This window comes from Balaenoptera physalus (assembly GCF_965194825.1).
Source record: "Balaenoptera physalus genome assembly, chromosome: X".
In the NCBI taxonomy this organism is placed as follows: domain Eukaryota; kingdom Metazoa; phylum Chordata; class Mammalia; order Artiodactyla; family Balaenopteridae; genus Balaenoptera; species Balaenoptera physalus.
In genome coordinates this window covers 7,535,349-7,563,304 of record NC_138903.1, presented here as the reverse complement: position 1 = coordinate 7,563,304, position 27,956 = coordinate 7,535,349, and the positions used below count along the sequence as shown (strand labels likewise).

At 47.9% G+C, this 27,956-nt stretch overlaps 1 protein-coding gene and 2 pseudogenes across 4 annotated transcripts in view; all 3 read right to left on the bottom strand.

The window, feature by feature from the left end:
* Window positions 1–1,787: 1,787 nt before the first annotated feature.
* Window positions 1,788–2,609, bottom strand: LOC309652134 (protein SET pseudogene; annotated as a pseudogene). Its single transcript has one exon. The product of its transcript is annotated as a protein SET pseudogene (transcript).
* Window positions 2,610–9,425: 6,816 nt separating this feature from the next.
* Window positions 9,426–10,244, bottom strand: LOC309652775 (protein SET pseudogene; annotated as a pseudogene). Its single transcript has one exon. The product of its transcript is annotated as a protein SET pseudogene (transcript).
* Window positions 10,245–20,916: 10,672 nt separating this feature from the next.
* LOC309652126 (protein WWC3-like) overlaps window positions 20,917–27,956 on the bottom strand; it is a 71,631-nt gene continuing 64,591 nt past the window's right edge. For both annotated transcript variants that reach the window (XM_082445643.1, XM_082445644.1), the window contains 5 exons: window positions 26,144–26,264; window positions 25,190–25,264; window positions 24,396–24,482; window positions 23,722–23,994; window positions 20,917–21,057 (listed from right to left, as the gene is read on the bottom strand). In XM_082445643.1, coding sequence (XP_082301769.1) covers window positions 23,808–23,994; window positions 24,396–24,482; window positions 25,190–25,264; window positions 26,144–26,264 — 470 coding nt within the window. In that variant the 3' untranslated portion in view covers window positions 20,917–21,057; window positions 23,722–23,807. The remainder of the gene's footprint in view (window positions 21,058–23,721; window positions 23,995–24,395; window positions 24,483–25,189; window positions 25,265–26,143; window positions 26,265–27,956) is intronic.

Here is a 27,956-nt window from a genome sequence, read left to right as displayed (position 1 = left end):
ATTCTTATTCCGAGGTCCTGGATCATCTTCACTATCATTATTCTGAATTCTTTCTCTGGAAGGTTGCCTATCTCCACTTCATTTAGTTGTTTTTCTGGGGTTTTTTCTTGTTCCTTCATCTGGTATATAGCCCTCTGCCTTTTCATCTTCTCTATCTTTCTGTAACTGTGGTTTTTGGTCCGCAGGCTGCAGGATTGTAGTTTTTCTTGCTTCTGCTCTCTGCCCTCTGGTGGTTGAGGCTATCTAAGAGGCTTGATGGTAGGCTCTGGTGGTGGGTAGAGCTGACTGTTGCTGTGGCGGTCAGAGCTCAGTAAAACCTTAATCCACTTGACTGTTGATGGGTGGGGCTGGGTTCCCTCCCTGTTGCTGTGGCGGTCAGAGCTCAGTAAAACCTTAATCCACTTGACTGTTGACGGGTGGGGCTGGGTTCCCTCCCTGTTGGTTGTTTTGCCTGAGGCAACCCAACACTGGAGCCTACCCGTGCTCTTTGGTGGGGTTAATGGCCGACTCTGGGAGGGCTCACGCCAAGGAGAACTTCCCAGAACCTCGGCTGCCAGTGTCCTTATCCCCCCGGTGAAACAGAGCCACCACTCGCCTCTGCAGGAGACCCCCCAACACCAGCAGGTAGGTCTGGTTCAGTCTCCCCCAGGGTCACTGCTCCTTCCCCTGGGTCCCGATGCACACATTACTTTGTGTGTGCCCTCCAAGAGTGGGGTCTCTGTTTCCCCCAGTCCTGTCAAAGTCCTGCAATCAATTCCCACTAGGCTTCAAAGTCTGATTCTCTAGGAATTCCTTCTCCCGTAGCCGGACACCCAAGTTGGGAAGCCTGACGTGGGGCTCAGAACCTTCACTCCAGTGGGTGGACTTCTGTGGTATAAATGTTCGCCAGTCTGTGAGTCACCCACCCAGCAGTTATGGGATTTGATTTTACTCTGATTGCGCCCCTCCTACCGTCTCACTGTGGCTTCTCCTCTGTCCTTGGATGTGGGGTATCCTCCTTGGTGAAGTCCAGGTTCTTCCTGTCAATGATTGTCCAGCAGCCAGTTTTGATTCTGGTGCTCTCGCAAGAGGGAGTGAGAGCACGTCCTTCTACTCCGCCATCTTGGTTCGAGAATTTTATTTTAAAAGTGTCATCTTAAACTGCAAGGATGTCCGTTAAACATCACAATTAAACATGCCAAAGGAGAAGCCATGTTGTCAAAATGCCCACTTAACCCACCCAAACATCTCAAACCCACCCTTTGCTGACCTTCTATAACCCCATTTTTTTAAGTTTTTCTTTTCTTTTTTTAAACAAGAGAAAGTAGACAGATAGATGTTGGTAAATGCTAACTGTCCATATTCACATAGAGACACAGTGTAATCTCTGAGCCCAATATACAGAGAAAGGAGGAAAAAAGCTAGAATTCTATGCACTACTACACAGGGGCCTAGCACCCTCCAGCTTCCAGCAGAGCTAAGGGAGCAGAAGGTTTTTCTTTTTTCCCACAGAGCATGGTGGTGTTGATTCCGTAAAGTTTTTGTTGAGACAGGAAGGGATAAAAATGAATCTGGAACAGAAAGGGGTAGAGATTCTTTTCCCACTGAATTCTGCTCAAGGTATTTCCCCCCAAAATAAGTTGTGAGCCATGGTATAAAGGAGAAAAGAGACCTCAAACACAGGGCAACTGAGCACAAGAGGAGAAGGAGGAAAAAAAAAAAAAAGACTGCAACTTGCTCCCAGGGACTGGAGAAAATTAAAAAAGGAAGGTTGGAATCCATCAGTGTTCCATTAGTCATCTTCTCCTTCATCTTCCTTCATCCTTATCCCCTTCTTCATCAATATCTTCCAGTCCTTCTTCCTCTTCATCATCATCATCATCTTCTTCTCCTTCCCCTTCCTCATCATCCATGTCCGGAACCAAGTGGTACTGTAATGGATTTGGCCAAATATCATCTTTGATGACCTCTCCTAACTCATCTGCACCTGCATCAGAATGATCAGTAAACCAGGTGAAGAAGCTTTCTGGTTCCTCATGCTGTCTCTTCCTGCTGGCTTTATTCTGCGTTTGACTTGCACGTTTTGTCAGATCCTTTCCGGATTTCCATTTGATTTCAGTGGACTTTGAAGATGGATCACCACTCTCATTCAGATGAAATTCTTTGGAGAGAACTTTAGTTTCGAAGTAAGGGTTTTCATCAAAATAAAAATCTATTCTGTAACCTGATTTACTACCTTCAAATTCTGTCACTTCGACTCTTGTCAAATAATGCAGCACCTCTTCATCCTCCTCCCCAAGCAGTGCAGACACTTGTGGATGGTGAACAAATGTTGTTACCCCAAAATTTGGGATTTTGGCGATCAATTCCGACCTCTTCTGAAAAAATGGTTGGCGGAGTTTGTTATATTTCTGTTCTACTTTCAAAATCTCCTCACTGGCTTGTTCGTTAAGTCTGTCTATTTCATTTTGTACTTCATCAATATGTTCAACTGCTTCGTGCTGTTCTTCTTCTTCCTTCGGCAAGTTCGGAGAAGCAGACGTTTCCTCTGGCCTGGAGGCAGGAGTCCGTCTCAGTTTCTTCGGTTTCGTTGCTTGGGGTGGAAGTGAAAACTGGTGTTTGGGGGCCATGCTGGGAGAAAAGCCAAGAATCCACCCAAGGGAAGAAGCTCGTACCGGGAGCTCTGAGAACTCTGCACTGGGCCTTTGTTGCTGTGCACAGGCTTTCTCTAGTTGTGGTGAGCAGGGGCTACTCTTCATTGCGGAGCTCGGGTCCTAGACACACAGGCTTCAGTAGTTGTGGCACATGGGCTCAGTAGTTGTGGCTCTTGGGCTCTAGAGCGCAGGCTCAGTAGTTGTGGCACACAGTCTTAGTTGCTCCGCAGCATGTGGGATCTTCCCGGATCAGGGATGGAACCCATGTCCCCTGCATTGGCAGGTGGATCCTCAACCACTGCACCACCAGGGAAGCCCTGTGGGAGAGTTTTTAAACTACAGATTCTAGTTCATCTCTAGTGATTGGTCTGTTCAAATTATCTGTTTCTTTTTGATTCAGTGAATGCAATCCCTCCCAAAATTCCATGGTATTTTCCCCCCAAATAGAGCAAATCCTCCTAATATCTGTGGGGAACCACAAAGGACCCCAAATAGCCAAAGAAACCCTGAAAAAAGAGAACGGGCTGGAGGCATCTCCCTCCCTGACGTCACACTCTGCTGAGAAGCTACAGTCACCAAAACAGTGTGGAACTGGCTCAAAACGGGCACAGGGACCAGAGGAACAGGACAGAGAGACCAGAATTCAACCCACACGGACGGGGTCGGTGAATTTATGACACAGGGACCAAGGACACACCAAGGAGCACGACACTCCCCACGATAAATGGTGCTGGGAAAACTGGACGCCCCATAACTCATGCTGGCTACCCTGCACACAAACCTGACCAAAAACCCAGCTTTCCACACCAAGCCCTCCCTCACTCACACGAAGACGGACCCCCTCAACGGTCAGTCGCCCACAGGAAGCTTCTCCCCACTTTTCCTCACCGTCTCTTCACCTTTTCCTCAGGCATCACCTGGGTCCTCAGGAAACCTAGTTCCCTAGTCAGCGTGGACGCAGCCCCACTTTGTCCTGAAGCCGAAACCCCAGCGAGTCCTAAGGAGACGGAGACCGAGCTCCTCTCAGCAGAGACGCTGAGCCGGGCGTCCTACCCGAAGGCCCCCGCCCCCGCCCCCGCCCCCGCGCCTGAGGAGGCTCAACTCCTCTCAGCTGCCCTCACAATCGAGTTCGCAGGGAACGAGCATGCGCTGTGGGTCAGAGAGGCGAACTCGGCGCCACCCTGTGGTCAGTGCAGGAAGTGCAGGCCGCGCCTCCCTCACAGGTCACTGGAGGCAGCGTGCCCTACTGACAGGACTGCTGAATCCATTAAACTGGACATTCAAACTAAAATGGAGTCTCTATCCCAAAAGTTTTCTAAAAGTAGTTAAGGAACAATTAATTGGAAACCATTTGGAATGAAGTGAATGTAGATGCAAACTTTACAACTGATACCAAATTCACTCAAAGTTATTCAGAGGCAAATTTTATTTTAGTTTCTAATTTATGTTTGGCTGCATTGGGTCTTCGTTGCTGCATGTGGGCTTTCTCTAGTTGCGTCGAGCGGGGCTACTCTTCGTTGCGGTGCACGGGCTTCTCATTGCGGTGGCTTCTCTTGCGGGCGAGCACGGGCTCTAGGCGCGCAGGCTTCAGTAGTTGTGCCGCGCAGGCTTGGTTGCTCTGCGGCATGTGGGAGCTTCCCGGACCAGGGCTCGAGCCCGTGTCCCCTGCATGGGCAGGCGGACTCTTAACCACTGCGTCACCAGGGAAGTCCCCACAGACAAATTTTAAATACAAAACTGTTCAAGGGGCTTCCCTGGTGGTGCAGTGGTTGAGAATCTGCCTGCTAATGCAGGGGACACGGGTTCGAGCCCTGGTCTGGGAAGATCCCACATGCCGCGGAGCAACTAGGCCCGTGAGCCACAACTACTGAGCCTGCGCCTCTGGAGCCTGTGCTACGCAACAAGAGAGGCCGCGATAGCGAGAGGCCCGCACACCGCGATGAAGACTGGCCCCCGCTTGCCACAACTAGAGAAAGCCTTCGCACAGAAACGAAGACCCAACACGGCCAAAAATAAATTAATTAATTAATCAATTAAAACAAAAAAGCTGTCTCTCAAATTTAACTTCCAGAATATATTCAGGAAAAACGCATACGCCCGTTTTGGCCAACCAAAGAAGCGGGCAATGCAAATCAACACTACAAAGAGGTATCACTTCGAATCAGAAAAAAGGACCATCCTCACAAAGGGTAAAAACCAGATATGCAGGACAAGGAGAGGAGAAAAGGGAGCCTTGTTACGCTGAAGGGGGGAATGTAAATTGCCAACGGCCACTCTGGAGAAGTGTGCTGTGTTTCCTAAAACATCTAAAAAACAGAGCTACAAAGCATAGGGCGCTTCCACTCATGGGCCTATATGTTGGAAAAACCAAAAATCCACAGAACGCAGGCACCCCGTTTACTGCTGCTATGTTGACAACAGCCTCGACTTGGGTACAGCTTAATAGTCCTTGGAAGGAAAAAATGGTGAAAGAAAATTTGGTACTTAAGGACAACGGAATATTACTCAGCCCTGAAATCAATGAAATGAGGCCAGTCGCAGCAACTCAGGGGGACTTATGTATGGTCATTGAGAGTGAAATAAGTTAGACAGCAAGAGAAACTTATCATAAGATATCACTTATAAAGGGAATCTAAAAATCGCCAACCATGAACTGAATTACAAACAGAACACCATCACACATTTACAAAACACACTTATGGCTGCTTAAGGGGAAAAGCGTGGTGCGGTGATGCATAAACCAGGAGGTTGAAATTGGCACAGATACCGTTCCATACGCCAATAATGTAATCGCCAAGACATACTCATTGTTCAAGGAACTGGACTCAGCACCCTCTATTCACAGAAAAAACATCTATCTGACTACTAGAAACTAGCAAAGTGATTGAGTTATACATATATATACATTCTTTTTTTATATTCTTTTCCGTTTATATTCTTTTCCGTTATGGTTTATCATAGTATACTGGATATAGTTCCCTGTGCTATACAGTAGGGCCTTGTTTATCCATTCCATGTTTAATAGTTTACATCTGTTAACCCCAACCTCCCATTCCATCCCTCCCCCAACCTCCTCCCCCTTGGCAGCCACAAGTCTGTTCTCTATGTCCATGAGTCTGTTTCTGTTTCATAGGTATGTTCATTTGTGTCATATTTTAGATTCCACATAGAAGTGATATCATATGGTATTTGTCTTTCTCTTTCTGACTTATTTCACTTAGTATGATAATCTCTAGTTGCATCCATGTTGCTGCAAATGGCATTATTTTGTTCTTTTTTATGGCTGAGTACTAGTGCATTGTATACATGTACCACATCTTCTTTATCCATTCATCTGTCAGTGGACACTTAGGTTGTTTCCCTGTCTTGGCTATTGTGAATAGTGCTGCTGTGAATATAGGGGTGCATGTATCTCTTTGGATTAGGGTTTTGTCTGGGTATATGCCCAGGAGTGGGATTGCTGGATCATATGGTAATTCAATTTTGAATTTTTTAAGGAACCTCCATACTGTTCTCCAAAGTGGCTGTACCAATTTACATTCCCACCAACAGTGTAAGAGGGTTCCCTTTTCTCCACATCCTCTCCAGCATTTGTTATTTGGAGAGTTTTTCATGATGGCCATTCTGACCAGTGTGAGATGGTACCTTATTGTAGTTTTGATGTTCATTTCTCTAATAATTAGTGATTTTGAGCATCTTTTCATGTGCCTATTAGCTATTTGTATTTCTTCTTTGAAGAAATGTCTTTTTAGGTCTTCTGCCCCTGTTTTGATTGGTTCATTTATTTTTTTGTTGTTGAGTTGTATGAGCTGTTCATATATTTTGGAAATCAAGCCCTTCTCGGTTGCGTTGTTTGCAAATATTTTCTCCCGTTTTGTAGGTCGTCTTTTCGTTTTGTTAATGGTTTCCTTTGCTGTGCAAAAGCTTGTATCTTTGATTAGGTCCCATTTGTTTATTTTTGCTTTTATTCCTATTGCCTTGGGAGACTGAGCTAAGAAAACATTGGTACAATTTATGTCAGAGAATGTTTTGCCTGTGTTCTCTTCTAGGAATTTTATGGTGTCACGTCTTCTGTTTAAGTCTTGAAGCCATTTTGAGTTTATTTTTGTGTATGGTGAGAGGGTGTGTTTTCAATTCATTGATTTACATGCAACTGTCCAACTTTCCCAGCACCACTTGCTGAAGAGACTTTTTCCCTTTGTATATTCTTGCCTTTTTTGTCAAAAACTAATTGACTATAGGTGTGTGGGTTAATTTCTGCGCTCTCTGTTCTGCTCCATTGATCCATATGTCTGTTTTTGTGCCAATACCATGCTGTTTTGATTACTATAGCTTTGTAGTATTGTCTTAAGTCTGGGAGACCTATGCCTGTTGCTTTGTTCTTTTTCTTCAGGATTGCTTTGGCAATTCTGGGTGTTTTATGGTTCCATATAAATTTTAGGATTATTTGTTCTAGTTCTGTGAAAAATGTCATGGGTCATTTGATAGGGATTGCATTACATCTGTAGATTGCTTTGGGTAGTGTAGTCATTTTAACAATATAAATTCTTCCAATCCAAGAGCATGGGCTATCTTTCCATTTCTTTGAATCATCTTCAGTTTCCTTTACCGTTGTACAGCTCTCAGCATACAAGTCTTGCACCTCCTTGGTCAGATTTATTCCTAAGTATTTTATTTTTGGAGGTGCATTTTTTTTCAATATTTCTTTATTTGGCTGCGCCGGGTCTTGGCTGCCACGTGCGGGATCTTCATTGCTGCGTGCAGGATCTTTAGTTGCGGCATGTGGGATCATTAGTTGCGGCATGCGGGATCTTTATTTGCGGCATTCGCACTCTTACTTGTGGCATGTGAGACCTAGTACCCTGACCAGGGATGGAACCCGGGCCCCCTGCATTGGGATTGTGGAGTCTTAGCCACTGGACCACCAGGGAAGTCCTGAGGGTGTGATTTTGGAAAGTATCGTTTATTTTACATTCCCTTTCTGATATTTCATTGTTGGTGTAAAGAAATGCAACCGATTTCTGTATGTTAATCTTGTATCCTGCTACGTTTCTGAATTCACTGATCAGTTCTCGTAGTTTTTGTGTGGAGTCTTTAGGGTTTTCTACATATAGAGTCATGTCATCTGCATATAATGACGATATTATCTCTTCCAATTTGGATACCTTTTATTTCTTTTTCTTGTCTGATTGCTGTGGCTAGGACTTCCAATACTATGTTGAATAGAAGAGGTGGAAGTGGGTATCCTTGTCTTATTCCAGAGTTTAGCGGGAGGGCTTTCAACTTTTCACCATTGAGTATTATATTGGCTCTGGGTTTGTCATAAATAGCTTTTATTATGTTGAGATGTATTCCCTCTATACCCACTTTGGTAAGAGTGTTTATCATGAATGGATGTTGAATTTTGTCAAGTGTTTTTTCTGCATCTATTGAGATGATCAAGTGGTTTTTGACTTTTGTTTATGTGGTGTATCACATTGATTGATTTGCATATGTTGAACCATCCTTATGAACCTGGGATGAATCCCACTTGCTTGTGGTGTATGATCTTTTTTATGTGTTGTTGGATCCAGTTTGCTATATTTGGTTGAGAATTTTTGCATCTATACTCATCAAAGATATTGGCCTGTAATTTTCTTTTTTGGTGGTGTCTTTGTCTGGTTTTGGTATCAGGGTGATGGTGGCTTCATAGAATGTCTTTGGGAGTGTTCCCTTCTCTTCAGTTTTTTGGAAGAGTTTGAGAAGGATCAGTATAAGTTCTTCTTCGTATGTTTGGTAGAATTTGCCTATGAAGCCATCTGGTCCTGGACTTTTGTTTGTGGGGGAGTTTTTTTTAAAATAAATTTATTTATTTTATTTACTTTATTTTTGGCTGCGCCGGGTCTTTGTTTTTTTGTGTGTGTGTGTGTACACATTTAGTTTTATTGTAACAAAGCAACTTGTACACTTTTAACGTTTCAAACTGAGCATCATCTTTCCTTTCCAGTGAAACAGAAAGAAAAATATAACACTAAACAGGAACGAAATTACAATAGAGAATGTCAATTGCAAATAAGATCCTACAGGTTCTGCTGATTCTCCCATCGAGTGGCAGGGCTCAAGTCATCATTAGGAGAGAATTTTATTTTAAAAGTGTCATCTTAAACTGCAAGGATGTCCGTTAAACATCACAATTAAACATGCCAAAGGAGAAGCCATGTTGTCAAAATGCCCACTTAACCCACCCAAACATCTCAAACCCACCCTTTGCTGACCTTCTATAACCCCATTTTTTTAAGTTTTTCTTTTCTTTTTTTAAACAAGAGAAAGTAGACAGATAGATGTTGGTAAATGCTAACTGTCCATATTCACATAGAGACACAGTGTAATCTCTGAGCCCAATATACAGAGAAAGGAGGAAAAAAGCTAGAATTCTATGCACTACTACACAGGGGCCTAGCACCCTCCAGCTTCCAGCAGAGCTAAGGGAGCAGAAGGTTTTTCTTTTTTCCCACAGAGCATGGTGGTGTTGATTCCGTAAAGTTTTTGTTGAGACAGGAAGGGATAAAAATGAATCTGGAACAGAAAGGGGTAGAGATTCTTTTCCCACTGAATTCTGCTCAAGGTATTTCCCCCCAAAATAAGTTGTGAGCCATGGTATAAAGGAGAAAAGAGACCTCAAACACAGGGCAACTGAGCACAAGAGGAGAAGGAGGAAAAAAAAAAAAAAGACTGCAACTTGCTCCCAGGGACTGGAGAAAATTAAAAAAGGAAGGTTGGAATCCATCAGTGTTCCATTAGTCATCTTCTCCTTCATCTTCCTTCATCCTTATCCCCTTCTTCATCAATATCTTCCAGTCCTTCTTCCTCTTCATCATCATCATCTTCTTCTCCTTCCCCTTCCTCATCATCCATGTCCGGAACCAAGTGGTACTGTAATGGATTTGGCCAAATATCATCTTTGATGACCTCTCCTAACTCATCTGCACCTGCATCAGAATGATCAGTAAACCAGGTGAAGAAGCTTTCTGGTTCCTCATGCTGTCTCTTCCTGCTGGCTTTATTCTGCGTTTGACTTGCACGTTTTGTCAGATCCTTTCCGGATTTCCATTTGATTTCAGTGGACTTTGAAGATGGATCACCACTCTCATTCAGATGAAATTCTTTGGAGAGAACTTTAGTTTCGAAGTAAGGGTTTTCATCAAAATAAAAATCTATTCTGTAACCTGATTTACTACCTTCAAATTCTGTCACTTCGACTCTTGTCAAATAATGCAGCACCTCTTCATCCTCCTCCCCAAGCAGTGCAGACACTTGTGGATGGTGAACAAATGTTGTTACCCCAAAATTTGGGATTTTGGCGATCAATTCCGACCTCTTCTGAAAAAATGGTTGGCGGAGTTTGTTATATTTCTGTTCTACTTTCAAAATCTCCTCACTGGCTTGTTCGTTAAGTCTGTCTATTTCATTTTGTACTTCATCAATATGTTCAACTGCTTCGTGCTGTTCTTCTTCTTCCTTCGGCAAGTTCGGAGAAGCAGACGTTTCCTCTGGCCTGGAGGCAGGAGTCCGTCTCAGTTTCTTCGGTTTCGTTGCTTGGGGTGGAAGTGAAAACTGGTGTTTGGGGGCCATGCTGGGAGAAAAGCCAAGAATCCACCCAAGGGAAGAAGCTCGTACCGGGAGCTCTGAGAACTCTGCACTGGGCCTTTGTTGCTGTGCACAGGCTTTCTCTAGTTGTGGTGAGCAGGGGCTACTCTTCATTGCGGAGCTCGGGTCCTAGACACACAGGCTTCAGTAGTTGTGGCACATGGGCTCAGTAGTTGTGGCTCTTGGGCTCTAGAGCGCAGGCTCAGTAGTTGTGGCACACAGTCTTAGTTGCTCCGCAGCATGTGGGATCTTCCTGGATCAGGGATGGAACCCATGTCCCCTGCATTGGCAGGTGGATCCTCAACCACTGCACCACCAGGGAAGCCCTGTGGGAGAGTTTTTAAACTACAGATTCTAGTTCATCTCTAGTGATTGGTCTGTTCAAATTATCTGTTTCTTTTTGATTCAGTGAATGCAATCCCTCCCAAAATTCCATGGTATTTTCCCCCCAAATAGAGCAAATCCTCCTAATATCTGTGGGGAACCACAAAGGACCCCAAATAGCCAAAGAAACCCTGAAAAAAGAGAACGGGCTGGAGGCATCTCCCTCCCTGACGTCACACTCTGCTGAGAAGCTACAGTCACCAAAACAGTGTGGAACTGGCTCAAAACGGGCACAGGGACCAGAGGAACAGGACAGAGAGACCAGAATTCAACCCACACGGACGGGGTCGGTGAATTTATGACACAGGGACCAAGGACACACCAAGGAGCACGACACTCCCCACGATAAATGGTGCTGGGAAAACTGGACGCCCCATAACTCATGCTGGCTACCCTGCACACAAACCTGACCAAAAACCCAGCTTTCCACACCAAGCCCTCCCTCGCTCACACGAAGACGGACCCCCTCAACGGTCAGTCGCCCACAGGAAGCTTCTCCCCACTTTTCCTCACCGTCTCTTCACCTTTTCCTCAGGCATCACCTGGGTCCTCAGGAAACCTAGTTCCCTAGTCAGCGTGGACGCAGCCCCACTTTGTCCTGAAGCCGAAACCCCAGCGAGTCCTAAGGAGACGGAGACCGAGCTCCTCTCAGCAGAGACGCTGAGCCGGGCGTCCTACCCGAAGGCCCCCGCCCCCGCCCCCGCCCCCGCGCCTGAGGAGGCTCAACTCCTCTCAGCTGCCCTCACAATCGAGTTCGCAGGGAACGAGCATGCGCTGTGGGTCAGAGAGGCGAACTCGGCGCCACCCTGTGGTCAGTGCAGGAAGTGCAGGCCGCGCCTCCCTCACAGGTCACTGGAGGCAGCGTGCCCTACTGACAGGACTGCTGAATCCATTAAACTGGACATTCAAACTAAAATGGAGTCTCTATCCCAAAAGTTTTCTAAAAGTAGTTAAGGAACAATTAATTGGAAACCATTTGGAATGAAGTGAATGTAGATGCAAACTTTACAACTGATACCAAATTCACTCAAAGTTATTCAGAGGCAAATTTTATTTTAGTTTCTAATTTATGTTTGGCTGCGTTGGGTCTTCGTTGCTGCATGTGGGCTTTCTCTAGTTGCGTCGAGCGGGGCTACTCTTCGTTGCGGTGCACGGGCTTCTCATTGCGGTGGCTTCTCTTGCGGGCGAGCACGGGCTCTAGGCGCGCAGGCTTCAGTAGTTGTGCCGCGCAGGCTTGGTTGCTCTGCGGCATGTGGGAGCTTCCCGGACCAGGGCTCGAGCCCGTGTCCCCTGCATGGGCAGGCGGACTCTTAACCACTGCGTCACCAGGGAAGTCCCCACAGACAAATTTTAAATACAAAACTGTTCAAGGGGCTTCCCTGGTGGTGCAGTGGTTGAGAATCTGCCTGCTAATGCAGGGGACACGGGTTCGAGCCCTGGTCTGGGAAGATCCCACATGCCGCGGAGCAACTAGGCCCGTGAGCCACAACTACTGAGCCTGCGCCTCTGGAGCCTGTGCTACGCAACAAGAGAGGCCGCGATAGCGAGAGGCCCGCACACCGCGATGAAGACTGGCCCCCGCTTGCCACAACTAGAGAAAGCCTTCGCACAGAAACGAAGACCCAACACGGCCAAAAATAAATTAATTAATTAATCAATTAAAACAAAAAAGCTGTCTCTCAAATTTAACTTCCAGAATATATTCAGGAAAAACGCATATGCCCGTTTTGGCCAACCAAAGAAGCGGGCAATGCAAATCAACACTACAAAGAGGTATCACTTCGAATCAGAAAAAAGGACCATCCTCACAAAGGGTAAAAACCAGATATGCAGGACAAGGAGAGGAGAAAAGGGAGCCTTGTTACGCTGAAGGGGGGAATGTAAATTGCCAACGGCCACTCTGGAGAAGTGTGCTGTGTTTCCTAAAACATCTAAAAAACAGAGCTACAAAGCATAGGGCGCTTCCACTCATGGGCCTATATGTTGGAAAAACCATAAATCCACAGAACGCAGGCACCCCGTTTACTGCTGCTATGTTGACAACAGCCTCGACTTGGGTACAGCTTAATAGTCCTTGGAAGGAAAAAATGGTGAAAGAAAATTTGGTACTTAAGGACAACGGAATATTACTCAGCCCTGAAATCAATGAAATGAGGCCAGTCGCAGCAACTCGGGGGGACTTATGTATGGTCATTGAGAGTGAAATAAGTTAGACAGCAAGAGAAACTTATCATAAGATATCACTTATAAAGGGAATCTAAAACTCGCCAACCATGAACTGAATTACAAACAGAACACCATCACACATTTACAAAACACACTTATGGCTGCTTACGGGCAAAAGCGTGGTGCGGTGATGCATAAACCAGGAGGTTGAAATTGGCACAGATACCGTTCCATACGCCAATAATGTAATCGCCAAGACATACTCATTGTTCAAGGAACTGGACTCAGCACCCTCTATTCACAGAAAAAACATCTATCTGACTACTAGAAACTAGCAAAGTGCTTGAGTTATACATATATATACATTCTTTTTTTATATTCTTTTCCGTTTATATTCTTTTCCGTTATGGTTTATCATAGTATACTGGATATAGTTCCCTGTGCTATACAGTAGGGCCTTGTTTATCCATTCCATGTTTAATAGTTTACATCTGTTAACCCCAACCTCCCATTCCATCCCTCCCCCAACCTCCTCCCCCTTGGCAGCCACAAGTCTGTTCTCTATGTCCATGAGTCTGTTTCTGTTTCATAGGTATGTTCATTTGTGTCGTATTTTAGATTCCACATAGAAGTGATATCATATGGTATTTGTCTTTCTCTTTCTGACTTATTTCACTTAGTATGATAATCTCTAGTTGCATCCATGTTGCTGCAAATGGCATTATTTTGTTCTTTTTTATGGCTGAGTACTAGTGCATTGTATACATGTACCACATCTTCTTTATCCATTCATCTGTCAGTGGACACTTAGGTTGTTTCCCTGTCTTGGCTATTGTGAATAGTGCTGCTGTGAATATAGGGGTGCATGTATCTCTTTGGATTAGAGTTTTGTCTGGGTATATGCCCAGGAGTGGGATTGCTGGATCATATGGTAATTCAATTTTGAATTTTTTAAGGAACCTCCATACTGTTCTCCAAAGTGGCTGTACCAATTTACATTCCCACCAACAGTGTAAGAGGGTTCCCTTTTCTCCACATCCTCTCCAGCATTTGTTATTTGGAGAGTTTTTCATGATGGCCATTCTGACCAGTGTGAGATGGTACCTTATTGTAGTTTTGATGTTCATTTCTCTAATAATTAGTGATTTTGAGCATCTTTTCATGTGCCTATTAGCTATTTGTATTTCTTCTTTGAAGAAATGTCTTTTTAGGTCTTCTGCCCCTGTTTTGATTGGTTCATTTATTTTTTTGTTGTTGAGTTGTATGAGCTGTTCATATATTTTGGAAATCAAGCCCTTCTCGGTTGCGTTGTTTGCAAATATTTTCTCCCGTTTTGTAGGTCGTCTTTTCGTTTTGTTAATGGTTTCCTTTGCTGTGCAAAAGCTTGTATCTTTGATTAGGTCCCATTTGTTTATTTTTGCTTTTATTCCTATTGCCTTGGGAGACTGAGCTAAGAAAACATTGGTACAATTTATGTCAGAGAATGTTTTGCCTGTGTTCTCTTCTAGGAATTTTATGGTGTCACGTCTTCTGTTTAAGTCTTGAAGCCATTTTGAGTTTATTTTTGTGTATGGTGAGAGGGTGTGTTTTCAATTCATTGATTTACATGCAACTGTCCAACTTTCCCAGCACCACTTGCTGAAGAGACTTTTTCCCTTTGTATATTCTTGCCTTTTTTGTCAAAAATTAATTGACTATAGGTGTGTGGGTTAATTTCTGCGCTCTCTGTTCTGCTCCATTGATCCATATGTCTGTTTTTGTGCCAATACCATGCTGTTTTGATTACTATAGCTTTGTAGTATTGTCTTAAGTCTGGGAGAGCTATGCCTGTTGCTTTGTTCTTTTTCTTCAGGATTGCTTTGGCAATTCTGGGTGTTTTATGGTTCCATATAAATTTTAGGATTATTTGTTCTAGTTCTGTGAAAAATGTCATGGGTCATTTGATAGGGATTGCATTACATCTGTAGATTGCTTTGGGTAGTGTAGTCATTTTAACAATATAAATTCTTCCAATCCAATAGCATGGGCTATCTTTCCATTTCTTTGAATCATCTTCAGTTTCCTTTACCGTTGTACAGCTCTCAGCATACAAGTCTTGCACCTCCTTGGTCAGATTTATTCCTAAGTATTTTATTTTTGGAGGTGCATTTTTTTTCAATATTTCTTTATTTGGCTGCGCCGGGTCTTGGCTGCCACGTGCGGGATCTTCATTGCTGCGTGCAGGATCTTTAGTTGCGGCATGTGGGATCATTAGTTGCGGCATGCGGGATCTTTATTTGCGGCATTCGCACTCTTACTTGTGGCATGTGAGACCTAGTTCCCTGACCAGGGATGGAACCCGGGCCCCCTGCATTGGGATTGTGGAGTCTTAGCCACTGGACCACCAGGGAAGTCCTGAGGGTGTGATTTTGGAAAGTATCGTTTATTTTACATTCCCTTTCTGATATTTCATTGTTGGTGTAAAGAAATGCAACCGATTTCTGTATGTTAATCTTGTATCCTACTACGTTTCTGAATTCACTGATCAGTTCTCGTAGTTTTTGTGTGGAGTCTTTAGGGTTTTCTACATATAGAGTCATGTCATCTGCATATAATGGTGATTTTATCTCTTCCAATTTGGATACCTTTTATTTCTTTTTCTTGTCTGATTGCTGTGGCTAGGACTTCCAATACTATGTTGAATAGAAGAGGTGGAAGTGGGTATCCTTGTCTTATTCCAGATTTTAGTGGGAAGGCTTTCAACTTTTCACCATTGAGTATTATATTGGCTGTGGGTTTGTCATAAATAGCTTTTATCATGTTGAGATATATTCTCTGTATACCCATTTTGGTAAGAGTGTTTATCATGAATGGATGTTGAATTTTGTCAGATGTTTTTTCTGCATCTATTGAGATGATCAGGTGGTTTTTGACTTTTGTTTATGTGGTGTATCACATTGATTGATTTGCATATGTTTGAGCATCCTTATGAACTTGGGATGAATCCCACTTGGTTGTGGTGTATGATCTTTTTTATGTGTTGTTGGATCCAGTTTGCTATATTTTGTTGAGAATTTTTGCATCTATATTCATCAAAGGTATTGGCCTGTAATTTTCTTTTTTGGTGGTGTCTTTGTCTGGTTTTGGTATCAGGGTGATGGTGGCTTCATAGAATGTCTTTGGGAGTGTTCCCTTCTCTTCAGTTTTTTGGAAGAGTTTGAGAAGGATCAGTATAAGTTCTTCTTTGTATGTTTGGTAGAATTTGCCTATGAAGCCATCTGGTCCTGGACTTTTGTTTGTGGGGGAGTTTTTTTTTAAATAAATTTATTTATTTTATTTATTTTATTTTTGGCTGCACTGGGTCTTTGTTGCTGTGCACGGGCTTTCTCTAGTTGTGGTGAGCAGGGGCTACTCTTCATTGCGGAGCTTGGGTTCTAGACACACAGGCTTCAGTAGTTGTGGCACATGGGCTCAGTAGTTGTGGCAGATGGTCTTATTTGCTCCGCAGCGTGTGGGATCTTCCCGGATTAGGGATTGAACCCATGTCCCCTGCACTGGCAGGTGGATCCTTAACCACTGCCCCATCAGGGAAGCCCTGTGGGAGAGTTTTTAAACTACAGATTCTATTTCATCTCTAGTGATTGGTCTGTTCAAATTATCTGTTTCTTTTTGATTCAGTTTTGGTGGGCTGTATGTTTCTAGAAAGTTGTCCATTTCTTCTAGGTTGTCGAATTTATTGGCATATAATTTTTCATAGTATTCCCATAGTATTCCCTTATGGTTTTTGTATTTGTACGGTGTCCTCTACTGTCTACAGAACAAAGTTCAAACTAGTTGTGTTGGGCTTCCCTGGTGGCACAGTTGTTAAGAATCCACCTACCAATGCAGGGGACACAGGTTCGAGCCCTGGTCCGGGAAGATCCCACATGCCGCGGAGCAACTAAGCCCGTGAGCCACAATACTGAGCCTGCACTCTAGAGTCTGCGAGCCACGACTACTGAAGCCCGCGCACCTAGAGCCCGTGCTCCGCAACAAGAGAAGCCACCGCAATGAGAAGCCTGCACACCACTATGAAGAGTAGCCCCCGCTCGCCAGAACTAGAGAAAGCCTGTGCTCAGCAACGAAGATCCAACACAGCCAAAAATAAATAAGTAATTAAAAAAAAAAAAAGAATCCAACTGCCAAAGCAGGTGACACGGGTTCAAGCCCTGGTCTGGGAAGATCCCACATGCTGCGGAACAACTAAGCCCGTGCACCACAACTACTGCGCCTGTGCTCTAGAGCCCACGTGCCACAAGTAGTGAAACCCGCACGCCTAGAGCCCGCAACAAGAGAAGCCACTGCAGTGAGAAGCCCGCGCAGTGCAACCAAGAGTAGCCCCCACTCGCTGCAACTAGAGAAAGCCTGTGCGGAGCAACGAAGACCCAACGCAGCCAAAAATAAATAAATTTGTTAAAAAAGAAAAAAGAATCCTTCCCTCTCAATTGGTTAATCTTCCAATCCCACCAACCTGCTGCACAACCGAAACGTTTCTAATCCGCCAATCAGGAGCAACTACCGTGTGCTGGGTGGTTCCGACAGATGTGATTGGATGCAGGGAAGGCATTTCCTCCAGATCCAGAATACAGTGATGGCAGCAGAAGTGTGGACGCTTCCATTGGCACGCCTCTGACCCAGGCACGGGTTCTGAGCACATTAACACATCAGCTCAATTGCTCTCACAACAGCTCTCCTCCAACTACGAAGGAGGAAGCTGAGGCTGGAGAGGCTGGCACTTGCTCACAGCCATACGCCTGAAGTGACAGAGCTGGCTTTGCTCCAGGAACTTGGCTTCGGGTTCTGGACAATTTAGTGCTATTCCGTATCGGACCCTGGTGTGGGTGGTGTGGTCCATCAATGGCCCCAATTCTTCACACCTCCCTGTAGCCACACTCTGCCCCGTGACTTATGGTTCCTTCCACTAAAGGGGTAGAGCACATGCCACACCCTCTGACTGTGGGTTTGGCTGTGGGACTTGCAGTGGAAGGTTAGCAGCTGCACTCTGACCAGAGACAAGGAAAGCACGGCTGGGGCTGGGCTTGTCCTCTTACGCATCTGCCACTGACCTGCCCAGGCCAAACTCCTGGTCCCGGGAGGAAGATGACTGACAGGCATGTGGAGCAGAGCCTGATCTACAAACTCATGAGCTAACGGAATACGTCTCACTGGACCCTGCTGAGATTTTATAGTGGCTGTTATGCAGCATTGCTGTGGCAGGTGCTGACTTATACGGTCTGTGTCTGTGATATTTTCCTGACTGCAAATTGATTGGCCTTTACTAGACTGGCAGAAATAGTCACATACATACGTACATAGAATTAATCCCACAATTTATCAATGGTTGAAGAATCTGATATATGGTAAGGCTATTCCAATTCTTAAAAAAAAAAAAAGATGTAAATCAAAGACATGCTCGGTTCACTGAAAGACACCATTTATTTTGTGAATGTCAAGCAGAATGATCTGTTGAGACATAAGTGAAAGTATTGAGTGTGAAATCTGTACGCATTTTCCAGAGTGGACTGCAGGAGAGAAGCCACAGGCAACGCCCCTGACTGAAATGTCGCTATACAGAGCATTCCACAGCTGAGTTATGACCGAGGGTGAGCTATCAGCCACCACCGAAGAATGCCAAGGGCAAAACATTAGCACCGGATTGGTTTTATATGCAATAACATAACTATATACAAAGTTATGTACATTGACTTACTGCAATCTTTGGGTCCCCACTAACCAGACATTTAAGAGGCAAACGGGAATGTTGTGATTCTATGTGCTTCGTTAAAAGGACAGTAGAGCACTATATATTGCTATGTAGAAGAGAAAGTTCTCAAAAGACACCAAAAAGCTGGATACAGACACAAATTCTATTTTCACATTTTACAGACATATCATCAAAATGATCACAATACTGTATTTGAAGGGAAAGAATCACAGGTAAAAGCTTTGTGAAAATTAAGAACACACTGAAATCACCGTGGTTGTCTCCCCGAGGGAGGAAGCAGGGGCGGCGGGCGGGGGGTGGTCCATGGACAGCCAGCTGTACCTTTCCTGACGTGATCCGTTTTCACAGCAAGTGACCCACACCACGTGGCAAGGACACTTCGTTGGCAGAAGAGGGAGTTTTCAAGTCAGGAATAGCTTAATTGAATAAGAGTAAAAACCGTTGAAAAGGCATTTCTCCTTTGGCGTGGGTGGGCTGCCAAAGGAGTGTTTATTGCCAGCATCACTGACGCCTGCCAGGTCGGCGCCCTCTACGGGTGCGCGGAGATCACTGCAGCAGCCCGGGAGTCCAGTCTCCCCTCTGGCTGGCGGAGCGTGGACCCGTTAGCGTCCTTTAAGACATTTGTGTGCGTCTGTGTTTGGTAAGGTGGCGGCCACTGCTGACAAAGGGACATCTCCCTGCCCCCACCCCCCCGCTGGAAAACTTCTTCTATAGCAGTAAGAGGAAATGAGGAGTAAAATGATCTCACAGATCAAACCAAAGTCCGCATATCACCTCAACGTGAAGTTATCCTAGGGCTTCTCCCGCCATTAACCACACATTTCATCAGATGAGCACTGTGACGAAACACACCACTCCACAGTGATCAGATTAAAAATAAGTATGTGAGAACCATGCCATTGGTGGCTGGACATCGACTCATGTGCTTACTTGCCATGCATATATCCTCTTCAGTGAAGTGTCTATTTATTTAAGACTTTTGCCCCCGTTTTAATTGGACTGTTTGTTTTCTTACTGTTAAGTTTGAGAGTTTTTATACATTCTGGATACAAATGGTTTGTCACATAGATGATTTGCAAGTATTTTCTCCTAGCCTGTGATCTGTCCACTGGAAAATGACAGCTTGACAGTGTTTTCTTTAGTGAATAGACTCTTTACAATCTCACAATTTCAACCAATAAAAAAGGGTACAGGAGCTGTATACTCTGTGGCAGAAAAAGATTGGGTCTAGGAGTTCTGTGGTCCACCGGGACCTCTGAGAAACCAGAGCAACGGTTCTTAAACGGCATGTGGCCCTTACGGCATGGTAACAAATTGAGAGAGGCAAAAAGAGAGAAGTTGCCAATTATAATTAAGGATCATACACACGCAAAATAAATGTTCTGGGGAAAAAGTAAGTTAAGAAATATCTTATCGGCCTTAAGAAAAAAACGCCTAGCAAGCACGTTACTACTGGACACGGTTTTAGCCAAGTAATTTCTCTTTGCAGGAAAATATCATTTGAACCGTGATGTCAGCCGGGAAGTCCTAAAACCATCTGTCCGCTTTGTGTATGTTTTAAAGTGCGAACGCTATTTAAGTGGCAATTTCAGAATGAGTGAACCCAACATGTAAGCTCTTCTTTTCACAGTTGGTTTTTAACCACGTGGAAAACCCTTCAGCTTTGTAGAGTGTTATTAAAGTATCATCATCATCATGATTTTTGCTGGGTTGGAGATCATCCTTATGTGACAGACACGATGAATGGTCAACACTTCTGGACCAACAGGGGAAGCCGGCAGCCGCCACCTCCAGTGACCCACCGGAGAGGTCGTGCGCCAGGCTTTGCCCGACACGCGCGCTCATTCCCTCCTGAGCGGAGGAAGGGGTGCAGCGTGGGAAGACGGAAGGGCAGACCCGAGCTGGCAAGGACCACGTGCGCGCCCCTTGGGACCAGAGCCCAGTCTGTACTCGGGAACTCACCGTTCACCGGAACCGGGCGCCATGTGGGGTTGCTTCCAGGCAAGGGCTGACGGGAAGCCACTCTGCTCAGCATTCAGGAGGGAAACTAAGACATTAAATAAGTCATCCCAAACGCACCCACGGAGATTATTGCTTTTCTAACGGCCATTCAGTTCTGGGAGGGATTCTCTCTCCAGGACGTAAATACAGGCTGGGGTTTTCATTTGCCTCCTAGGGACCGGAGCTGAAGGGCCGGCTGCTGTCCCCCGCCAGGGAGGCGTCGGGGGGGCACGCCCCTCACTTGCCTCTCTCGGGCGGAAGGCTGTCCAGCAAGCACTTGAGCTGCTCCTCGCCCAGGTGGATCTTGTCCTCCAGCTCGCGCTGCTCGATGATGAGGGCTGACTTCATCCTCATGAAGTGCGCGTAGTCTGCCAGGCTGTCCCGGCTGAGGTAGCTGGCCAGGATGTCGGACACGATGCCCTCCCGGCGGTCCAGGTTCTCCTTCAACTCCTTGGCGTCCTCGTGCTGCTGGATCAGGACCCGCTGCTTCTCGAGCAGGGATTGCTGGAGAGACAAGAGAGACACGAGCCTGCTGGGGACCAGGCTATGGGGGTGGGGGGTGGGGTGTCCGGCCGACGCCTCCAAAACGCCCGGCAGCTCTGGGGGCTGGTCCAGTGGAGACCCTGACGCCACCTGAGTTAGGGACCCGAGATCTGGAGGGACCCGCACAGAAGCACCTGGGGCGTGGGCAGGAGGCACCTCGCAGAGCGGAGGCCCCAGCGCCAGCTCCCCCGTTAGCGCTCCTGGGCCGCTGCCACCTCCACTTCCTCCTGTCACCGTGAAAGGCCGTGAGGAGCACGGGAGCCATCCAGGCACGAAAAGCTCCAGAACTGTGAGACGCTCAGAAAGAGCAAAGGGCTTAGGCAGCCGGTGTGTGTCCGAGGCCTTTCCGTGACAGTACTGTGGCCCAGGGGACACAAGGAGAAGATTCTACGGAGATTCCAGGGCAGGACTGCTAAACCCTCCCGGCAGAAGTCGCAGCAGCCTGGGAGCAAAGCCGTAGCAGAGGCCGTGTGCGGGGGCGGGGCGGGAGGAGAGACGGCGCCTGTTGGGGAGGTGCCCTCGCTCCTTCTGAGGGTCCTGCTCTGGGTCACACAGACACCCCCATTTCCAGAACGCAGCACTCACAATCGCCGTCTGCCCACAGGGCGCGCACCCACTTCCCCTGCCCTCTCCAACTTGAATGAAAACTGAGAGAGGGAGAGGTGAACGCGGTCAATGTCTTCAAGTGTCGGCTGGCAGATGCCACGGACGCCCTGTCCTCAGTGCGAGTTTCTGACACCGGCAGGGCCCCCTTATTCCGCCACTTGGCAACTTGGACATTTACCCACGGCCGCGCGTGAGCGTCCAGGATGCGGGAGTGCTCTGCAGAACGCTGGTCCGCAGAAAGAGCTCAGAAAAGATGAGTTGCTATTAAACGGCGGCTGAAAGCAGAAACTGCTCCTGGGGGGAGGCTTCCGGGAAGTGCCCCCGACTGCACAACCTTTCGGGGTCACCTGTTCCGGGGGACACCTTGACCTTCAGGTGCTTGTGAAACAAAGACAGAATGTATTTTCATGGAAAGAGGCAAGGTAAAGCCAGTTAATTCCAACCAAGAGGGAAACAGACCTCAACTGATTCTAGAACCACGGTTCGGGCTACTAAGATCAGTTGGGCTCCCTGGCAACTAGAAGCTGCTGATGGGAGGGAGGGATTCACGTGTCTGCGTCTGCCCACGTGCTCCTTTTCTACCTGGAAAGACAGCGGAAGCCTCCTACGGCCTGAGGCCACGTCTTTTCACTCGTTAGCATGCCTGTCTCTGCAAACTGCAGCTTTCCCAAGCCCTGGCTGCCTGACACGGAGATTTTCATCCAGCACCGGCCACACTGGAGGCTAGCCCACTGTGCTGCACCTGGACGTGGCGACTGAACACTCCTTTTGGGTCCAGGAAGGTGAAGCTGCATCAACCACACACAGCCAAGGGGGAAAGAGCCTGTCTGCTCCTCCTCCGTAACACGGACCCCCTAGGGATGCAGTAAGAGCTATGCAGCCAGGTCCCCAGGAGGACCACGGGCATGGTCCCCAGTGTGTGATTGCTTCTACTTCCTCCAATTCTAAATAAGCCTTTGTCAGTTCCAAGCAAAGGGAGATAAAGATGAGTTGAGCTGCAAAGACAATACTATTATTTTTCCTTTATATCGATACTTGAGAGTTTAATATTTCAATTACATGCAAGTAAGTCTCTCCCATTCATGTTATTTTCCTAAGTCCTTTCAGATAAATTTGGCAAAGATGGCAAGAACAGCAAAATGGAATGCAAACGTAGCCCTAGGGGATCGAGGTCCAAAGCCCCAGTTACTTTTTCAACCCTTATGCTTTTTCAACCCTTATGCAATACGTTCTTCCATGATAGTCACTAACGACTTGGCTAAGCACAAAAGATCATGGTCTCAAAGCCACGCGCTTTGTAGGATCTTCCTGTGTAACCTGAAACCACTCTCACCTGGAGTCCAGGGGGAGGGGTGCCTTTTCTGTTTCCCTTGTAGAGAAGTTAAGGTGCCTTATTAATGATGAAGATGATCATTTTGAAGGCCTATTACGTGCAAAGCGGCAAACTAGATGTACTACTGCTACGTGACCTATGAAGTAGTAAAGCCAGTAAGGTAGGTGGTGTCTTGCACGCACAAAGAGCGGAAATGCAGACCCACTAAGAAATGTCCCGAGTTGCACTGCTGTGAAGGGAGCAGGAAAGCAGAGCAGCTCTTAGACTCGTTCTAGACACTGCCGGCCCTCTTGTGAAGTCACAGCAACAAAGTCATCATCAAACGCCACTGTCACTGAGTGCCGATGGCTCGTCAGGCAGTGGGTGAGCTCCACTTACCCACTTACCGGCGGTGGGGAGAGGTTACAAACAGAGACTACGTTCTAGGAAGAGACCAACACTAGCAGCGATCGTGGGACTATAGGAGAAGATGTCCAATCTCCCGGACGCTCGCCGCGGCCCCCCCACCCCCACCCCGCTACAAGGAGGGAGCGAGCGAGCGAGCCCTGGGCGTTCGACAGCATCTTGCGCTACGAGGCAGACAGGCGGCCGCAGCGGCCGAACGAGGCTTCTGGGCGGTTTGCTCCACACCCCACGGGAAAGCCACACCCCGCCCCGCCTTCCAGGTCAGCCTCGGCCATAGTTACCCGATCGCCGGGAGGAGTGCCGTCGTCCAGATTGTTGAGGGCGTTTTCCACGCGGGCCAGGCGGCCGGACAGCGACAGCAGGAGGTTCACCACCTTGTCCAGGTCCCCGATGAACATGCGGAACTTGTCGAACTCGTTGGGCTTGCAGACGGCCTTGGCCAGGGCCTCCACCTCGTCCCCCAGCGCGCTGTTGGCCTGCATGTCCTCCCGCAGGCTCTGCCGCGCCTGCCGCAGCACCTGCAGCTTGCGACCGATGCTCTCGATGAGCTCCTGCTGTGGGCACAGGGCAGGGGATGCGGTCAGGGCCGCCTGGCGGCACCCCCTCACACAGCCCAGATCTGCGGGCGACTCAGCTCAGCCGGACGGCAGCAGGATGGACGTTTTAAGCCCCAACGCTGCTGATGACGGGCACCCGGCACTTTGTCAGCATGGCCACGGCACATAACCAGCCTGGCTCCAGTAACTCCACCTGCCGCAAATAATAAACCAGCCCCTTCTTCAAACTTACAGTCCTTTAGATTTCAGACAGACATTCCCTGGCGTTTTATTCTAAATTCAGGTTCCAAGACAGTCTTCTCCCTCCCCAAACTGCCACGTGCAGCAGGTCAGCCAGTGGTGCCGTGTGGAGGAGGGCCCGGGGGGAGGACACGGCCCCCACCGGCGCGGGAGCTTACATTTTGCAGTCTTCCTTCACCACCAGCCCGGCAAAGTTCTTCAGTTGGAGCACGTTTACGAGGAGACACTCGCTGGCACTGTCGTGCCTAGAAAATAAAATGCACGTTCACAGGCTGCAAATGCCCCACGGTGGAGAAATCCTGCTTGAACTACCGCAGTGGTCCTCACCCCACCCCCAGGGGACCTGTGCAAAGTCGAGAGACGTTTCTTACTGTCACACGGAGTGGAGTGGGGGGGCTACTGGATCTAGTGGGTGGAGGCCAGGGCTGCTGCTCAACACCCCAGAGGGCACAGGGCGGCCCCCAACCAAGAATGACCCAGCCCGAATGTCACGAGTGCCGAGCAACACTAGGATGACAAGGGTGAGCAAAAGAAAGCTGCTGGGATGTGAACATCCTGCCTCGTTCGCCTGAACACTGCTGCTTGCTGCCTTCACAGACACTGCGGCTAGAAACCAAAACGCTTAGTGTTGCACAGCACCTGGCTACCCCAGCTCCGGCGGGAACTTCCCCGAGGGCCTGACCGTGCCCATGGGGTGACAGTCCCAGGCTGTGACTCGGTGTTGGAGGACGGCAGTGGAGCCGCTCGTGCCCATCTCTCCTTCCTGCCACCTCTGTCCCTTCACCTGAGACCGCTGAGATGGGCCCGGGGGTCCCCAGGCCAGGGACAAGCAGCCGGATCACGCGGGTCCCCCCACGCCTCCTGGCCTGTGTGTGCAGGTGTGAGTCGCCGGGCGGGCCCCAATCTACCCGTCGTCTTTACGAGCAACAGGGAAGGAGCCTTCTGTACTCACAAGAATCCAACATGGATCTGGGGCCCCTCGTTACCGCAAGCGTCTCCAGGCACAGGCTCGTCGGCGTCCTCACTCCTGAGCACAACCGGAAAGGCACCGCGTTATTCCGAGGGGACCTGCTTACCTCGGGCTCCGCAGAAGCTCTCTCACACTAGGGGCGCTTCTAACTGAGAAGGGCTTTATTAAGTTGCGACATAAATAAATGCTTTAAGTGACTGACAGGGCACGGCAGGTCCCCAGGATCCATGACGTCACCTCCCAGGGTACCTGCTGACGAAGTGGCCTTTTTGAGAAAATACCTCTCAAAACCACACGTGATATTCACGACAACGTTCAAAAACATATACTTTTAAAAGCTTTGCAGGGGGGACTTCCCTGGTGCTCCAGTGGTTTAAGACTCCGCGCTTCCACTGCAGGGGGCGCGGGTGCGATCCCTGGTCAGGGAACTAAGATCCCGCAAGCTGAGCAGCGCAGCCAAAAAAAAAAAAAAAAAAAAAAGGCGACAAGTGAAATGCATACAGATATCTGAGCTGAAAAAATGACATCAAAGGTCTCAAACAAAATAAAGCCCACAAGGGGTTTTGTCCTTGCAAAGTGATTCCTCCAGCTAAGGAAAGGGGACGGGGGGAACATCCATTTCTAGCGAACGTCCTTTCTAGAAAAGCAGGTCTCTCTCGCACACTGGTTCTCCTTTTCCGGCTCTACTAGGATCATGCCTTCCAACCCCCGGGGCCGGAGAGAAAGCAGTCGTCCTAGATGCCCGAAGCCAGGCCAGTCCCCAGACGCCACCTGGGAGGAGAGGGGGTCCGTGGGGATGCTCAGGGCCCCCTCCTGCATGGAGAGAAGCCAGAAGAGCTGCACCCCGGAGACACACAGAGTGTCAAGCCAGACAGGTCTCGGCAGGGGTGCCTTTTGGGAAGTCAGCCCAGGGAGGCCAGAAGGTCAGCTTCTAACCTTTTGGTGGGAGGTTCAAACACGCCACTGTCGCTGGCCAGCGAGTAATCGGACAGGCAGGCAGACACGCAGCGCACTCTCCGCTCCAGCCTCTGGGCGCTGTCTTCTCGGGGGGTCACTGCTGCAAGCGAGAGACACGGCCGGGCTCAGGAGGCGACAGCGCGGGAGCCCAGGGCAGAGCAGAGACAAAGGCACGAAGGGACAGAGACAGGCCAGCACGTGTGCAGATGTGTGTTTACATGCACTCTGCTCCAGTCTTTTCTTATATTGGAAAATGGAAGAAACAGGCTTCTGGCTACTTCTTTAAAAGCTCTTTAAATGATCATCAATCTCCTTTCACCTCCTTAATGAGCGCACAGGTCAGAAGGTGGCGGGAAGGCCTTTGGCGTGGCCCTTTGAGAGAGCGTCACACGGGAAGCCCGGGAGAGAGACTTCGCCTGCACGCGGATGGCAGCGCGCTCTCCGAGAAGTGGGAGGGGGGTGTTTCCTCCTTGACGCTGCTTGGTATTCTCCATACTTTATACAAGGCACATAGGCTACACTGCTTTATACTCAGAAGACAGAGTTTTTAAAAAGCATCAAATAACCCCCAACAAGATGGAGTGACTTTCAAGTCAGAGGACACAGAGGCACCCAGACTCGGCCTCTGCCAACGTCTCCATGACCCCTCTGCCGCTCTAACTGCAGCGCCCTCCTCAGCAGCCCTGGGGCCAGGCTGGCTTCCAGAACTGTCTCCTGGGATTAGAAAGGACCATCACTGGGCAGCTTATTTTTGTCTTGTATCTATTTTAACCAAGAGCCCAAGACAACCACTGACATTGTCTCTTTTACCATTTCATCAACTCTTTCCACTCCTTCCCTCACAGCAACAAGCTCCTTTTAATAAAAGCAATAGAAACAGGTATGTCGCCTCCCGCTGCTAAATGTGGCGACGGACACAGGAACCTCAACGCTTCTGAGAGAGGCACACACGGTTAGAACACAGGCTTAAACCACGAAGCCCCAAACTGAGCCTCACTCTGGCATCACAATGCCTCTTATTAATAATGCAGGCCCCTCTTGTCTTTCTATGTTCTCCGGCCATCTAAGCTCTAGAAATTGAAAATCTAGACACCTGTGCACCCCTGAGTTGAGGGAAATAGCGAGTCCACCAATGACCATCTCTCTTTTCAGCCAAATTATTATTCACAGCAACAATTAAACCCAAACACATTCATCGGGGTACAGAAGAGACAGGGCTGTGGCCTTTGGTCTCACGATGTTAACGGCAGACAAAAGCCGACCTTTCAAAGGTCTGCAGCACCCAGCGTGGGGGCCACCGGCTCCACCTCGGTCAGGGGCAGAAGCTGGCTCCGTCCTGGGGTGGCCGGAGGCACCGACTCTCAGATCGTAGATGACGACTCCCAAGTCCAGCTCTGCTCGTCACCCCCGCCCCCATGGAAGGACCCTGAGCCCCCAGCTCTGAATTGCAGAGAGAACCCCTCAGTTTGCTGCATGGAACCCCAGCAAACACAACGGCTCACTGCTCCCATTCCCAGCCCTGACACTCGGCCTTGCACGCCTTTAAGGAAGTAACACCGCACAACGATCCAGGTAACTTCCAGGCAACCCAGTGGTGTGACTGACAAAATTTCTCTCTCATTGCAATGAAAGTGGATGAAGAGAGAAAGGAAATGGGGGAATCAACCCTCAGTGATCCTGGGCTTAGCACATTCACGGAGCAACTGGATGCAGGAGTTGACAGAAGGAGGTACGGTCAGCACCTGCCCTGGGTGAGAAAGAAAGCACACGGCACATCCCCCAGTACACACCG